General features: G+C 43.6%; 2 protein-coding genes across 2 annotated transcripts; one reads left to right on the forward strand and one right to left on the reverse strand.

Annotated features, from left to right (window-relative positions):
- Positions 1-1172: 1172 nt before the first annotated feature.
- Positions 1173-2894, forward strand: L3040_001514 (uncharacterized protein; the record flags this gene model as incomplete). Its single annotated transcript, XM_007291009.2, has 4 exons — positions 1173-1269; positions 1360-1659; positions 1786-2228; positions 2295-2894. 4 exons carry the CDS (start codon positions 1173-1175, stop codon positions 2892-2894), a joined length of 1440 nt encoding a protein of 479 aa, XP_007291071.2.
- Positions 2895-5776: 2882 nt separating this feature from the next.
- On the reverse strand, positions 5777-7000 carry L3040_001515 (uncharacterized protein; the record flags this gene model as incomplete). Its single annotated transcript, XM_007291008.2, has 1 exon — positions 5777-7000. The coding sequence occupies one exon, from the start codon at positions 6998-7000 to the stop codon at positions 5777-5779; it is 1224 nt and encodes a 407-aa protein (XP_007291070.2).
- Between the last annotated feature and the right edge of the window lie 8228 nt (positions 7001-15228).

Here is a 15228-nt window from a genome sequence, read left to right on the forward strand (position 1 = left end):
GTGTACGTGTTCGATGCACGTTCTTGATGTAAATTGGTATGGAAGAGAAAGGGAGGACGAGAGGATCAGAGTTGATACTCATGGCGAGACAGGCTGCTTGCACCGCCCTACGCTAGACTGGAAGTAGGTTAGGTAGGTCGATTCGCGATGTGGGGCTGATCATAACGGGAGGAGGCGGCAACGGGGACGGGCGGGGGGAACGGGGCATCGGAGCTGGGGAAGAGGGACGAGGGACGAGGGAAGAGGGATGAGGGAAGAGGGAAGAGGAGGAGAAGAAGAAGAAGAAGAAGAAGAAGAAGAAGAAGAGAAGAAAAAAGAAAAGCAAGAGGGGAGAATAGAGAGAGAGAGAGAGATATGTAGATCGATAGAGATATGGATGTAGATATAGATTCTATTCGCCAAACTGGAACAATTTCATGTTAGTCCCACACGTGACCTCAGCTGTGGCTCCAGAGTCAAGGGGGAGATCCGTGACGATGCACGATGCACGACGCACGATGCACGACGCACGAACGCACGACGCGACACGATCCGATCCGAAGCCGAAGGAATTCCAGTTGATGAAGAATCTAATTTTTAGCTCCCACTCCCATCGACCACTCCGAAGACCCGGCGTGCGTTTAAGCTCCGTCAAGAGGTGTGGATATCACTTGTCCCGCCGCTTAAAGCTCTTGGTGTCGTCTTGGTATCGTCTTGGTATCGTCTTGGTGTAATCTTGGCTCCGAAACAGCCTGGCATGCCTTGCATACCTGCCCGACAAGGAGGATCCCCTCTTAAACCAGCGCCCCTCCGTCGTCATCTGCCCCACCTCTTTGTGCCATCGCAAGCACGGGACGACGAAGGGGGACACCACTCCCTCACTCATCAGCCTCAGCCTCAACTTCAACGTCAACTTCAACTGCATCTCCATCCAACTCCAACTCCAACTCCAACTCCAACTCCAACTCCAACTCCAACTCCAACTCCAACTCCAGCCCAACAACTCCTTCTCCATCTCCTCCTCCCACTCACCACGACACCAAATCGACAATCACAACCATACCCACAACCATACCCACAACCTCAACCACAACCATACCCACTGTCTGGGTCCACTCGTTTATCCCCTCCCACAGTCAAGACGGACTCGCGATTCGAATAATGCACTGCTGATCACCACCATACGTATCACCATGCGTGGCACCGTATCCTCCTCGCTGTCGCTGGCGCTCTTGCTCTGCGCCGGGAGCAATCGAGTCGCCGGCCTCGAACTCGATTTGACCTCAACCGGTGAGTGATTTGATCTACATCCATGTCGCGTGACGTACGCGCTCCCTTCTGGGGAAAGGCCTGCTAACGAAACTCGTGATCCACATCCAGACTCCATCAAGTCGGCAGCAAGTACCATTGCCTTTGACATGTTGACCTACTACAAGGGCAACCTCACCGGACAAATCCCCGGCCAGCTGCCCGGTCCACCCCCAAACCCCAGCGTGTTAAATGCCGGTTATTTCTGGTGGGAGGCCGGTGCCATGTGGGGGAGTTTGATGGATTACTGGTATTACACCGGTGACACCACCTACAATGCCATAACATCGCAGGGAATGCTGTTCCAAGTAGGAGAACGCGATGACTACTTGCCTCAAAACCAGACCACGGGGATGGGGAACGACGATCAAGGTAAGCAAGCAAGCAAGCAAGCAAGCAAGCATGCGCAGAGTAGACGGCCAGACGGACAGCCGGACAGCCTTTGTTTGGACCGATGCATCCACGCGTCCCGTGACCACTTCTAACGACAAACAACAGGTTTCTGGGGCATGTCAGCAATGACGGCGGCCGAGCTGGGCTTTCCAGACCCGCCTCCTTCCCAACCGCAGTGGCTAGCACTTGCTCAAGCAGTCTTCAATACGCAGTTGGTGAAGATAGACAATGTGTGCGGCGGTGGTCTACGCTGGCAAGCATACTCGTTCCTGAACGGCTACGACTACAAGAACTCCATCGCCAATGGCTGCTTCTTCAACATCGCTGCTCGACTCGGTGTCTACACCGGGAATACGACCTACGCCGACGAGGCGGCCAAAATCTGGGACTGGATGGAAAGTGTCGGCCTGATCGATGCCAGCTATAATGTTTTTGACGGGTTACCCATCGGCACCGGCAACACCTGCGTTGACTCGCAGATCCGAATGCCGCAGTTCTCCTACAACGCAGGTGTATTCCTGCTCGGCGCGGCGGCAATGTGGAAACATGTAAGTTTTGCTCACCACTTTCCACCACCTGATGTAATCCATAGCATACTCACACCCCCCACCCAGACCAACGGCAGCGCCATCTGGGAAACCCGCGTGAACGGGCTCCTCGACCAGACCATCAAAATCTTCTTTCCTGGTGGCATCGCCTACGAGGTTGCCTGCGAAGCGGCGCTCGTGCACTGCACTATCGACATGTTCTCCTACAAAGCCTACCTCACTCGCTGGATGGCCGCCACCACCAAATTCGCCCCCTTCACGTACGACCGCGTGATCGCCGTACTCAGGACCTCTGCGGCAGCAGCCGCGCAGCAGTGCTCTGGCTCGCCGGCCGAGCGCCCCAATGGGCGGATGTGCGGGCTCAGCTGGTCGAAGAAAGCGGAGTGGGACGGCACCAGCGGCGTGGGCCAGCAGATGGCGGCCATGGAGGCCATCACGAGCAATCTGATCCAGGAGAGCAAGGAGCCGCTGACGAACGGAACGGGCGGAACGAGTCAGGGGAATCCCACTGCCGGCATCGGAGATTCGTCCTCGTCGGACCCCCTTGCGATGGGCCCCGTTACCACGGGCAGTAAAGCCGGCGCGGGCATTCTGACGGCGGTCGTGATCGCGGCTGTGTTGAGCGGGCTGGTGTGGGTCAGTATGCCGGATGGGAGGATGTCGTGAAGCGGCCCGCGGGGATGGAATTGACTAGCACGAAATCAAAGTTTGCATATGGGAGTTATTCCCCCCCCCCCCCCCCCCCCCCCCCCCCCCTTCTTTTTTGGCCCTTTTGTTCTCCTTCTGGCATGGAGACAAGGAGTTTCTGGGGTTGGTTTTCAGAGGGTTGGGGAGTGGAATTATGCGTGTATATATAGGTATGAATGTGGCTGGGTTCGGGAGGGAGGGGGCTAGGTTCAAGCCACGGAATCTTCGGCTGGAGTAATACCAAAATAATGGATTTTTTTTCTTCCTTCACACAATAAGATTCGAAGATCTGTTTTTTCTTTTGATATCCAACTCCATTTCTGGGTGGATGTTCTTTTTGACGGGAATATGCCATGCCGTGCTTGCCTTTGACGTAGATGAGAGAAGCCGCTAATTTCGGAAGGCGTCGAATACCGTAGCTGGGGTCCTGTCGTTTTGAGTTGTTATTGCTATAGTTTTCATTCTTAGTATCGCTGTAGCTGTTAGTAGCCGTGAGAGCTAGCTGTGAGGCCTTGGTGGACTTGGACGTGGACGTGGACGTGAACGTGGGCGTGTGCTCGGGCGTATGCGTATGCGTACGCGTCTGCGTCTGCGTCTGCTTCGATCAGAGCCTAGAGGCGATTTGAAACGGAGCAACGTACTCCGTGAAGGAAAAGGGGGATGGATGTGAGAGCCACGGGGGCCGGCGACGCTTCCCCTGTCCTTGTCCTTGCAAGACAGACAGACAGACAGACAGACACAAGATGGTTAGGCAATCTCATTTCTCACTCTGGTACGCGTCGAGGTTTTTTGGGGGGGGGGGAGGGGGTTTGTTGGTAGCTAGGTGCTGGTTGGTGGTGGTCTTTTACCAGGGGCTATTGTATGTATGTGTGTGTATATATGTATGTATGTATGTATGTATGTACCTTAGCGGAGCAAGCCGGGATTCTAGAACCGTAAGGCAGACCGTGTAGCAGGTCTACACGGTTGGCCACTATCCTTCAAAACAGCTCGGTTGATAGATTTTAAACCGTGTAGAAGTTTTAGACCGTGTAGATATTTTTAGACCGTGTAGGAGGAGTTAAGCGAGGGCTGCGCCCGGGAGAATAATCCGGGCGGGGTCACTAGTGTGGCTGTGCGCCAAGCTATTATAAAGTATCCAAATGGAGGCAAGTTTGAATTCAATTAGTAAGGGCTATTTACTATCACCTCCACCTCTGCCAGACTGCCACTTTCTCTACCTCCACTTCTGCCAGACTGCTACCTCCTCCACCTCTACTTCCACTTCTGCTAGACTGCTACCTCCTTTACCTCCACCTCTGCTAGACTGCCACTTCCTCTACCTCTACCTTTGTTAGACTGCCACTTCCACTTTAGCGCTCTCTTTTAGACCCCTTGTAATCTTCTAGCTTATAAAATGATGTTGGTAATATCGGACCGTAAGGTTGGAAAGAGAAGGAGCCTAAAGACTTAAAGATTAGCTTACTTATATTAAGAAGAAAGAGAAAGAAAAGAAAAGGAAGAGGGAGAGGGAGAGGGAAAAGGAAAAAGAAAGAGAGAAAAGGAAGGAGCTTGAAGGCTAGCGCGTCTATCACTATAAACAATTAATTAGTATGCGTAGCAAACAAAAAGAATAAAAAGAAAGGGGGGGGGGGGGGAGTGGCTGGTTTGCCTTATTATTCGGCCAATCCACATTCGAAGGAATGGTTCTTGCAAGTGAGCAGACCGAAAGACGGACCGAAGGAGAAAAGACCGAAGAAAGGATCACTTGCTTTTTCGATACTAACACGTTATTAGTATTCGTTACAAATAAAAGTGAAAGAAGATAAAGTAGTTAAGAGTTAAAAGGTGACGCGCTTGATAGTTGTAATAGTTATAATAGTTGAAGTTTTATTAAGAACGCGAAGTTTAAATATATTCAGCTATGCGCGGCAGAATTGAATTAGTATATCGGAGTTAAGGGTTATTAAAAGGCGGTCTATGCGGTCGCCTTCGCTAACGGTTTCTACACGGTTTAAAATTTCTATACGATCACTGCACGGCTTAAAGCTGCTACATGGCCCGCTATACGGCCTAAGGCTGCTACACGGTCAGCTATACGGTTCTAGAATCCCGGCTTGCTCCGCTAAGGTAGTTGAGAGACTTGATGACACGAGTGTGGTAATAGACGCCGATTGATCGAGGATAGGTAGCGAAGATGCTGCTGCTGCTGCTGCTGCTGCTGCTGCTGCTGCTCTTCTTCTTCTTCTTCTTCTTCTTCTTCTTCTTCTTCATAATTAGACGGACAACACCATTCGGTTTGTTTATGATTGGTCGGTATTCTGTTCACAGATTTTTGGGTACCTGTTTTTTTCTTGAAAACAGGGGGGTGGGGGAGGAAGTCCATGACTGGCCAGGTTTCCAATCTTCCACGCCGTGAAGATGGATGGATGGATGGATGGATGGATGGATGGATGGAGGAATGAAGCGCCACATGCGGGCAGTTTGTACGCAAGATTATTCGATAACGCGAATCAAATAAGAAACGCTAGGTACGCAGGGAGGAGGGGGGAGTTGCGCATGGTCAGATCAGATCAGGGACTCGGCAACGTAGGGTAAGATCTGTTTCGGCAAGCACGCCGGCAGATCAACAAAGTAAGCGACAGCTCTTCACAGCTCTCAGCGTTGTAGGCAGGCCCGAAAGATTTTAGGAGCCTGCGTCGCCAGTTCATCAACACACGAAAAAGGGGTATTTGATAAAAATTGAGCTACCACAACACACTGGCGTTCTAATAGACTCGAAAGCTAAACAGGGCCTGTGCACCCTATAGGCGAGACACTCTCATCGCAGACAAATTTCGGAATGTACCCCTTTCAATAAGTCCAGCGAGCCACTGTGCCAGTCAAGCTTCTGCGAAACTCCGCCAAAGCGCAATCTGACCTCTTTCAAACCAGACCGACCCGTCATTGGGCAGTAGCGTTAGTGCCTCTCGGATGGAAGCTTCTGCTTGACTGAGCATCGAGGGATCTCCTCTAAGTCGACACGCGACTGCTCTCGAATACGCGAGTGTTCCAAGTTGCTCAGTACTTGGCTGCCAGGTCCTGTCGGGGTAATTACGTATGAGGGCCATCGCGTCCTCTACGGCATGAGACACCCTCGACTCAAATCCGTCAAGGGCCTCTTGATCGCCCTCGCTGCGCCGCATACATTGCCGGTATTCCTCGGCCTGGTTCAGGTTGAGCCTGAAGGATAGTTCTGTCAGTCGATCTAGCAATTCTGCGCCGCCGGCCTCTCTGAAGCTTTGGTAAGCTTCATCTTTCATAACTCGCTGTATCTTCCACAGAGCCTCGTCCCAGTATTCATTTCCCCTTTTCAACATGTGCCGACAGTATGGGGAGCCTGTGCGGACGAAAAAAGATGATCCTTCAGCGCTCAGGTACCGTACGTGTCGGAACACACTCTCTGGGTCAACTGGCAATGGCCGTGTGATGTCTTGTTCCGCAGCCAACTTCAACCTTTGCGTAACACCCTCGAATTCGAAGATCGATTTTCGAAATGTGGCTCGAAAGGGCGCTATGAGCTGCTCCTGCAGCCTTTCAGAGAGAAGCGACTCCTGGTCTGGCGAACAATAAGAGTCGCGGACCGTGACTTTATGCAGTAGGAGTATCTGGTTCGCTTCGGCAAGTTGCGAACAGAACGGCTCCAGATCGCGATGTAGAAGCACGAAGACCATCGACCTGTCGTGTGGTGACTGTGGTATAGTGATTTCGTAGGACACCACCGAGGCCCGGAAATCTTCAGCATGTTTCGGCTTCAGTCTCCAGAGTTGTATGTTCCCCCTAATTCTGAAGACCGAGGACAGGATACTTGGGAGGTTGCTCCTGAACTTGACGAACAGATTCGTCCTTCGCAACACATATCCCGCCTCGGCTCTAATGAAATGGCACGTTCGCAGGATCTGGGTACTCAATTGGCTCTTCAGCGGTAGGGTCTCGGAGCCTCGTCGCGGAGGCTTGACGGTAAGGATGCGACCATAAATGTTGTTACGAATCTCTCCTGGGAGGTCGAGAAAGCGGAAGGATTCTGCGGATGCGTCGGACGTGGGTTGGGGAATGTATGCTATCATTGGTTCCTCCAGAGATTGCTGAAAGAGTAGAGATGCAGGAATAGGGATGCGCGTTGGTTGGAGGAAGTAAAATCACGTCCAAGTACCAAAGCTTGAGACGGACCATTAAGGCTTACTAAGCGACAATACCAGCCAGCGCCTTCCATATCTGGAGATGCTTGCGTTCACAAGGGAAGGTGTCAAGCGGTGACATTTCCGGAGCGAGAACCGAGATGGGCACGTACAGATCTTGATTGATCAGATTTCCCAATCGAACATTGATTTTCTTTTGAAGTCGGATAGAATTAAGTAAAGGATGTGACGTCTTTGAAGAGGTTGGAGTCGAGTATCTTTAAAATTCTTGAGTGGGCTATGGCTGATGAGGGGTGTGCTGAATATAGCCACACCATCTCTCTTCAAATTCAATATCTTCAAATGCGCGGCTTTCTAATTTGTAGATGATATTCTGATAACTTCCACAATAGCCGTCATATACGACCATAGAGTCAAAAGAATTGGATTAGATCTGTTTCTTCCATGATTGTCGGTAAATTTATATCGACCTTAGCTAGTTAGTAGTAGTTGGGGGGGGGGGGGGGGGGGGGGGGGAGTTCATTCGTGAACCAAGGTTCACGGGTCACTAAGCATGCCTCGCTTAGCTTGTCACAGGTCAAGGGACCCCAACTTGCTTGTAAACCTATTATTTAGCTAGTACACGTGACTCCTTCTAATTGTATAAAAGGAGTCAGCTCCCTTAAGCAACAGAAGAACATAACAATTGAATACTTTATTACCGAGTGAATTGCAATTGCAAGAACTTTAACGACGTTACGAATTTTACGAATATTACGAAGAGATCGCTACCGGCGATCCAACACTAATCAATGATTATTTAATCGCTAATAATAGCATTACTGTAAACACCTTGCCTGATGGAGCACCTGCCATGGCCACTAAGGCCACACTAGACGGACCCATCCTTTATAAAAGGGCATACATCTTTTAGCTAAAACAATCAACGAGCTTTCTACCCATCTTTTTTGCACTTCTTTATGAAGGCTATAAAGCTTAGCCTTAGTACTAAGCTTTTGTATAGCATATCTTTTTAAGTGCTTTTATTGTCACCAACGGTGACCCAAGATAAATTCCAGTAGTTGTGGTACTGAATTCCAGTAGTTGTGGTACTGATTAGTCATCCAATCACGTGAAATTTTCTATACGGGTCTAGCAAGATTTCTGAGCGTGCTAAGACTTTTATTCTATGTTAATCTATTGAACTTTTTTCGGAACGGGTCGGCCCGTTTAATTCATGTACAACAGCTAAGCCTAATTCAGCCACCGCTATTAATTCTGCCAGCAGCTATACGTAACGCACGTCGCTGCCACACGTAACTTACGTAAAGCTGCTATACGTAACTTATGTGACGACCTTAAGCGATTACCTGAAGGAACTCACGAGAGCGCGAGGGTTCATATAAGAGCTCAGGAGAATCTTAAAGTAATGACTTAGAATCAACAACTATCGAGTATAAAGGTCGAGAGTAGCTAAGGTTTATATATACGAAAGTAAAAGCGCTAAAGACTCGTGAACTATGGTTTATAAGTTAAAAGCGAAGAATAAGAGAATACGAAGAATACGAAAAAAAAAAAAAAAGGAAGTAGCTTAGCGCATATAAAGTGCGTTTAAAAGACTTAGCGTATCGTTATACTACCTTTTCGTTTGAAAAAAAGCTCGTCTTCAAGCGTTTATCTATTGCTTTATTATTGCTTAAGTGATCGTAGTTATTAATACTATTCGAATAAGCTTTGATTTATTCGAAGAGCTTCGCGAGAAAGCCGAAGAGCTCTTTATGTTTTAAATAGAAGTCACGTATTTTAAAAAAAGCGTATATAAAGTCGGAAGCGGAATATTAAGTAAAGTTAATATCGCGGCCGAGCTAAGAAGCGCGGTATTTAAAGTGCTTTTTGATTTAGCGTACGGTTAAGATGTTTTTTACTTTGTATTTAAGTTCGCTAATAATATTAATCGAGTTAAGTTTAAGAATAATTTGCTCGAAAGTAAAGTCATTAAGAGCTTTTCGTAGCCGTCCGAGATAAAAGATTAAGTGAACCTTTATTAACTTGAAGAGCTTGAGTTTAAAGCTGTTATAAACGTTATTAATAACTTCGAACGGTCCGTTCGTAAGGTTGTCGAGCTTTTTTAACAATCGAAAAGTAAAGAACGAGCGCATGTTTAATTAAACTTTATTATTAACGTCGAAGTCAACCGAGCGCTTTGATTTATTAGCTTGTTTAACTATGCGGTCTTAAGCGCGTTAAAAGTGCTCTTTAGCGAAGTTCTAAGCTCTAAAGTAGCGGTTAGCGTAAGCGCGAGCTTCGTCTTAGTTAAGCTTGCGAAAAAAGGTTTAATCGTTAAGTCGTTTTAAGCTTTAATTCTAAGTGGTCCGAGAAGCGTAGCCGTAAATTACTTTAAAAAAAAAGGCCGCCGAAAAAGTCGTAAAAAAGCGTCAATTAAGCGAAGTCTATTATAAGAAAGAACTCGCTTTAATCGTTTTAATAGTAGCTTACGAAAGGACGGAAGCGCTTTTGCAAATACTAGTTATAGATTTCGGTTTAACCGTTAATCTTAAAGTGTACGGCGGTACTAAAGGTCAGTTTAATGCCGAGAATCTTATTGAATTCTTTCTAGAACTCGGACTAGTATTAAAATCCTTTATTAAAAGTCAATATTAAAAGAGCTTTAAAATACTTATAGATATAATAGATATAAAGCTTAGCGAAGCTTTTAGCGTCGATAGACTTATGATAAAAGATCGAGATTGCTTGCTTAAAAAAGCGGTCGATTATTACAAAGACGTTATCGTAACCGTATTTGTTTTTATTAAAGCTATAAAAGTTTATAATAACGTGCTTTTAAAAGCGCGAAAAGATCGAAAGAAATTAAAGCAAATTAAGTTTCTTATCGCGAAGCATTAAAGCTCGTTTGCAAGCGTAGCAATTGCGGCAGTATTAATTAACGAATCTAGTTATACCGTGCTAATAGTATTATGCTACAAAAAGCTTATAAGTTTTGCGAAAGCTAAAGTGTGCTGTAAATACTTAGTCGTAGACTTTTTAAACGAATAACGAGCGCAAGTTTTAAACGTCGAGAATTAATAAGCGGCCGTTATAAAGCAGCAAGTCGCTTTTTATAATAAGTTTAGCTCGTAAACCGTAGTTTACGAATAAAGACTCAGCTTTAAAAGCTTGAATTCGAAATGCTATAAAATTAAAAGCGGTCCGATTAGCTTTTAAAATTTAATTAATAACTCGGAATGTTAATAAGAGCTCCGCGATCTTTTCGATAATAACGGCGGTCTTCGAAAGCGTAAGTTAGCGTAGCTCTTCGATCAAGAATCGTAGGTTAACGTTATCGGCGCGAAGCAGCGTTTGCAAGCGCTAAGTGCGCTTAAAGCTGTTTTAAGAAAAGAGCTTTTCGGTGCGACGTGTTAGCGCGTCAGCTAGCGAGTTGTTTTTATTTAGTCTATACGTAATAATAAAATTGTAATCGAAAAAAAGCTTTGCTTAACGTGCTTAACGAGCGTTAAAAGTCTTAAAGGTTATAAAGTACTTTAAAGCCTTATGGTCGGTGATTACTTAAACTTAATAAAAAGAGCCTGCGAGTTCGGCGCGGAAGTTATTAAAAGAGCGTATAATAGCTAGCATTTCTTTATCGTAAACGACGTAATTAAGCTTAGCGAGAGCTATGATTTTAAAATAATAAACGATTAATAGCTAATCGGAACTATGCTTTTAAAAAAAGATTAAAGCGATTACGCCGTCGAAAGCGTTAGTTTTTAATATACAAAAGAAGTTTTGATTATAATGTTATAAAATTAGCGCGGTAATTAAAGCGAGCTTTAAAAGGTCGAAGCTTTTTTAATATTAAGAATTAAATGAAAAAGGAACGTTAGCTTTAATTAAGTATATTAAAGGCTTTGCGATCACGCTGTAATTTCGAATGAATCGGCGATAGAAGTTATAAAATCTAAAAAAGCTTTAGACGCTTTTAACGGTTGTAAAAAGCGCTTAATGCTTTATTATCGACGTCTTATCCGGATCTACTTTTAAGCTTTCGATAAAAATGATAAAGCTTAAATATTTTACTTTAATAGTATTGAATTCGCACTTTTTAATATTAGCTTAAAAGCTAGCGTCGTCGAATCGTTAAAGAACTTAACGAACGTAATAAGCGTGCTTTAAAAGGTCGGAAGAGTAGATTAAGATATCGTTTAAATATATCGTGCAAAAGATGTTTAAGAAGTCGAAAAAGAAGTTATTTATATAACGTTGATAAGTGGCGGGTCTATTAATCAGTTCGAATAAAAAAACCTTGCACTTGTAAGCATCGTAGCGTATTTTGAATATTATAAGCTCTTTTAAAGCTAAGTCTATCCGTATTCTATAAAAAGCTTGCTGAATATCGAGTTTCGTAAAGATTTTAACTCTTAAGAGACGTGCGAAAGTCTTATCGATTAAAAAGAAAGGATATCGATTTTTACGAATAAAGTTGTTTAGCGCGCGGAAATCAATATAAAAGCGGAAGGAACCGTCTTGTTTCTTAATAAAAAAGACTAAAGCTATAAATAGCGCTATTAAAGATTCGATAAAACCTTTATTAAGATTGTCGATAAAGTAAGCTTTAATAAGCTTTAGCTTAAAGATCGATATCTTATATAATAATAAGTATTAAAGCGCTTTCTCTTCTTTTTCGAGAAGCTCGATTTTATAATCGTAAAGCTTATATAGTGCTAGCACGTTGCTAGCGGCTTTAAAAAACACGTATGCGTAATCGAAGTATTCAAGAAAGATAAGAAAGTCGTTAATAAGCTTTAATAGTTCCGCTGCAAGATCAATAGCAGAGATAGAGCCGTTAATAAAGCGTATTAGCGCTGCTTAATAGTCAGCTTAAGTAAAAGCAATCGTTTAACGCTCGGAGATCAAGCAATCGAGCTCGTAAAGAGACGTAAAAAACAATTCTACGTTTTTTTAGCGAGCGATTATATAAAAAGCGTATCCGGAGACGCCGTTGATTTTAAGGTTTCCGTTGATTTTATACTTAAATGTTTAGCGGGAGCGTTTAACGAATAAAAAAGGTTTTACGAAAGCGATATCGGTTAATGTTGGATTGCTTCCAAGCGATTGGGAATATATATTCGTAACTTCGTAAGGTCGTCAAAGTACTTGCAATTGCAAAACACTCGGTTGATAAGATATCTGAATTCTGTCTGCTCCTTAAGATTCAGGGGAGCTGATTCCTTCTATAGGATTAGAAGGAATCACGTGCACTAACTAACTAATAGGTTTACTTGTCAAGTTGGGGGTCTTTTGATTGCTGACATGCTAAGCGAGGCATGCTAAGTGACCCGTGAACCATGGTTCACGGGTGAGCTTTCCTTAACTACTACTACTAGCTAGCTAAGGTCGATATGGAGATACCGACACCGGCAACTCTTTCTTTGGCAAGCAGTGCCTTGCCAATTACTATATCGACTGAAAAAGGAAGGTAATTAAACAAAGGAAAAACAATCTTATCCTTCTTTCTCTTACAGCGGCCTTTCCACCCATCTATCCACTTGCACCTTCAAGGTATTGGTCAAAACTAGCTCTTGCAAGGAGGTATTGGCCCCGACTTTAATTATGGCGTTAGTAGGGTTGGATTTTCCTCCGATCTAGCGTACCTTAAAGAGCTCCCGCCTCTCGTATAACTCTCGAATAGCTATAATATCGATTATAAAGCGCTTCTCTTTAGTAGTTCCCAGCTTTATTATATACTCGTAGAGCGAGTAAGAGTCAGTGCACACAACTACAAAGAAATTAAGGATCCTTAACTGAGCTGTGATTTGGGCAAAAGTAGTCGACATAGCAATAGCTATATCGATACTTGTTGGATTGCTTCCAAGCGATTGGGAATATATATTCGTAAAGTCGTAACGGTCGTCAAAGTACTTGCAATTGCAAAACACTCGGTTGATAAAGTATTTGAATTCTGTCTGCTCCTTAATGCTTAAGGGAGCTGATTCTTTCTATATGATTAGAAAGAATCACGTGCACTAGCTAGCTAATAAGTTTACTTGTCAAGTTGAGGGTCCCTTAACTATTAGCATGCTAAGCGAAGCATGCCAAGTGGCCCGTGAACCATGGTTCACGAATAAGCTCCCTTAACTACTACTATTACTAGCTAAAGTCGATATGAATATACCGACACCGGCAACTCTCTTTTTAGTAAGCAGTGCTTTGCCAACTACTATATCGACCGAAAAAAGAAAGAAGTTAATCAAACAAAAGAAAAACAATTTTATCTTTCCCTTTCTTACAGCGGCCTTTCTACTCATCCGTCCACTTGCACCTTTAAAGTATTAGTCAAAACTAGCTCTTGCAAAGAAGTATTAGCCTCGACTTTAGTTATAGCGTCAGCAAAGTTAGATTTTCCTTCGATTTAGCGTACCTCAAAGAGCTTCCGCCTTTCGTATGACTCTCGAATAGCTATGATATCGATTATTAAGCGCTTCTTTTTAATAGTCCTTAGTTTTATTATGCACTCGTAAAGCGAGTAAGAGTCAATGCACATAACCATTAAGAAATTAAAGATTCTTAGTTAAGCTATGATTTAAATAAAAGTAGTCGATATAACAATAGCTATATCGATACTTAAAGATATAGCGTATAGCTCGAAGGCTAATACTGCTTTTGTCATTCTCTTGCACTTTTGTAACACTTAATAAAAGATGTTACCCGTTAAAATGAACTCGTTCTCACTTACGTAAGCCTTATTGCTAAGGATAGCTACGAAACCGATTTAAAAGCTAAGGTCAGCGTTGTTAGCAAACGCTTTATTTACGAACACAAAAAGCTTCGCCGTCTTTAAATCTAAGAGCACGTAATAAATCCTTCGAGTTAAATAATCGATCAGCTACTAGATCACTTTATTAAAAGCCTTATAATCTTCGTTCTTCGGTTCTTAGTATTAAGCAGCTATCGATAGAGCATAAGATGCTTTTAAGTAGCAAATGGTAGCTAAATGCGCTCTTCGAGCACGTTGCTTTAAGTACTTTTTAGCTCGTATAGCTGAATCGAGCTTGATCACGGCAAGCCTCTCATCTTGCTTTTTTTAACCAATTGATACTCCGAACCCGTTTTTATTTAAGGATAGCTTGCATTTATTGAAAATCATCGGTTTAGCGTATATAAGGATCTTTATTTCTTTGCTCCTTAGCTTGGATTTGACCAGCTCCTTTTCCTCTTTTGCTTTTATAGCTAGATTGACAACTATAAGAACATTATCCGTTTATAAAGCAGTTATTTTTAGCTAATCTTTATTAGTTGATATAAAGAAGCAAAAATTAAAGCTTAATTGCTTTATCTCGAAGTTGTTTGTAAAATGCTTTGAAAAACGCTTATACTAATGCGTTTTTGCTTCGAAGATCTCGTATAAAAAGCTAGTTATTAAAAACAAAGTGCCGGAAGGAAATTGATAAGTAATCTCTTTAAGTAATCGTACGACGATTATTCGAATAAGCTTCGTGCTTGATTAAGTATAAGCTTAAGTAATATCTCTGCTATAGACTTGACACTCGTAATCTTTTATTAGCGAAAGAGCTAAAGCATAATAAAGTCTTTAGCCCGCTCGCTATATTATAAGCGATTCGGTAAGTACTTTTGTCTTGCTTTTATCTTAAAAAGCTTAAATTATTATACGAGATTTCTCGTATAACGTAAGTGTTCTTTTGCTTTTGATCTCGTTAACAAACTTAAATCCGAAGATCTTAGCGCTTTTAACGCGTAAGTCGGTGCTCGAGATCACTTAAAAGATGCTTTAAGCTATTAATCCAGCTAATTCCTTTGCTTTAGACTCTTAAAATAATGCTTCGAGGCTCTTAATAATTCCTTCGGCTCGTAGCTTAGCTAAAAGCTTATAATCTCGGCGTTCTTTATCGGTAATCAACACTTCGAAGTCTTTAATAAATAAAACGTAAGAATCGCCCTCTTTTTCGTCGAGCACGGTCGGGATACTAAGATCGTACTTTTAATAAAGTATCTAAACTATTAGTATTGTTAATCTTTAAGAATTTATAAATTAAAGGTTAAAAAGGCTATTTGCTGATCTTGGCGAGCTTCTTAAATTAAGCGACCTCGGTAGATTAAGCGAATGTTAAAGTTTAAGCGAATTTCGCGGTTCCAGCTCTTTTTCGTCTTCGCTTTAACCTTCG

Source organism: Drepanopeziza brunnea (genome assembly GCF_022702325.1).
Source record: "Drepanopeziza brunnea f. sp. 'multigermtubi' strain 214-2 chromosome Unknown ctg2, whole genome shotgun sequence".
Lineage (NCBI taxonomy): Eukaryota > Fungi > Ascomycota > Leotiomycetes > Helotiales > Drepanopezizaceae > Drepanopeziza > Drepanopeziza brunnea.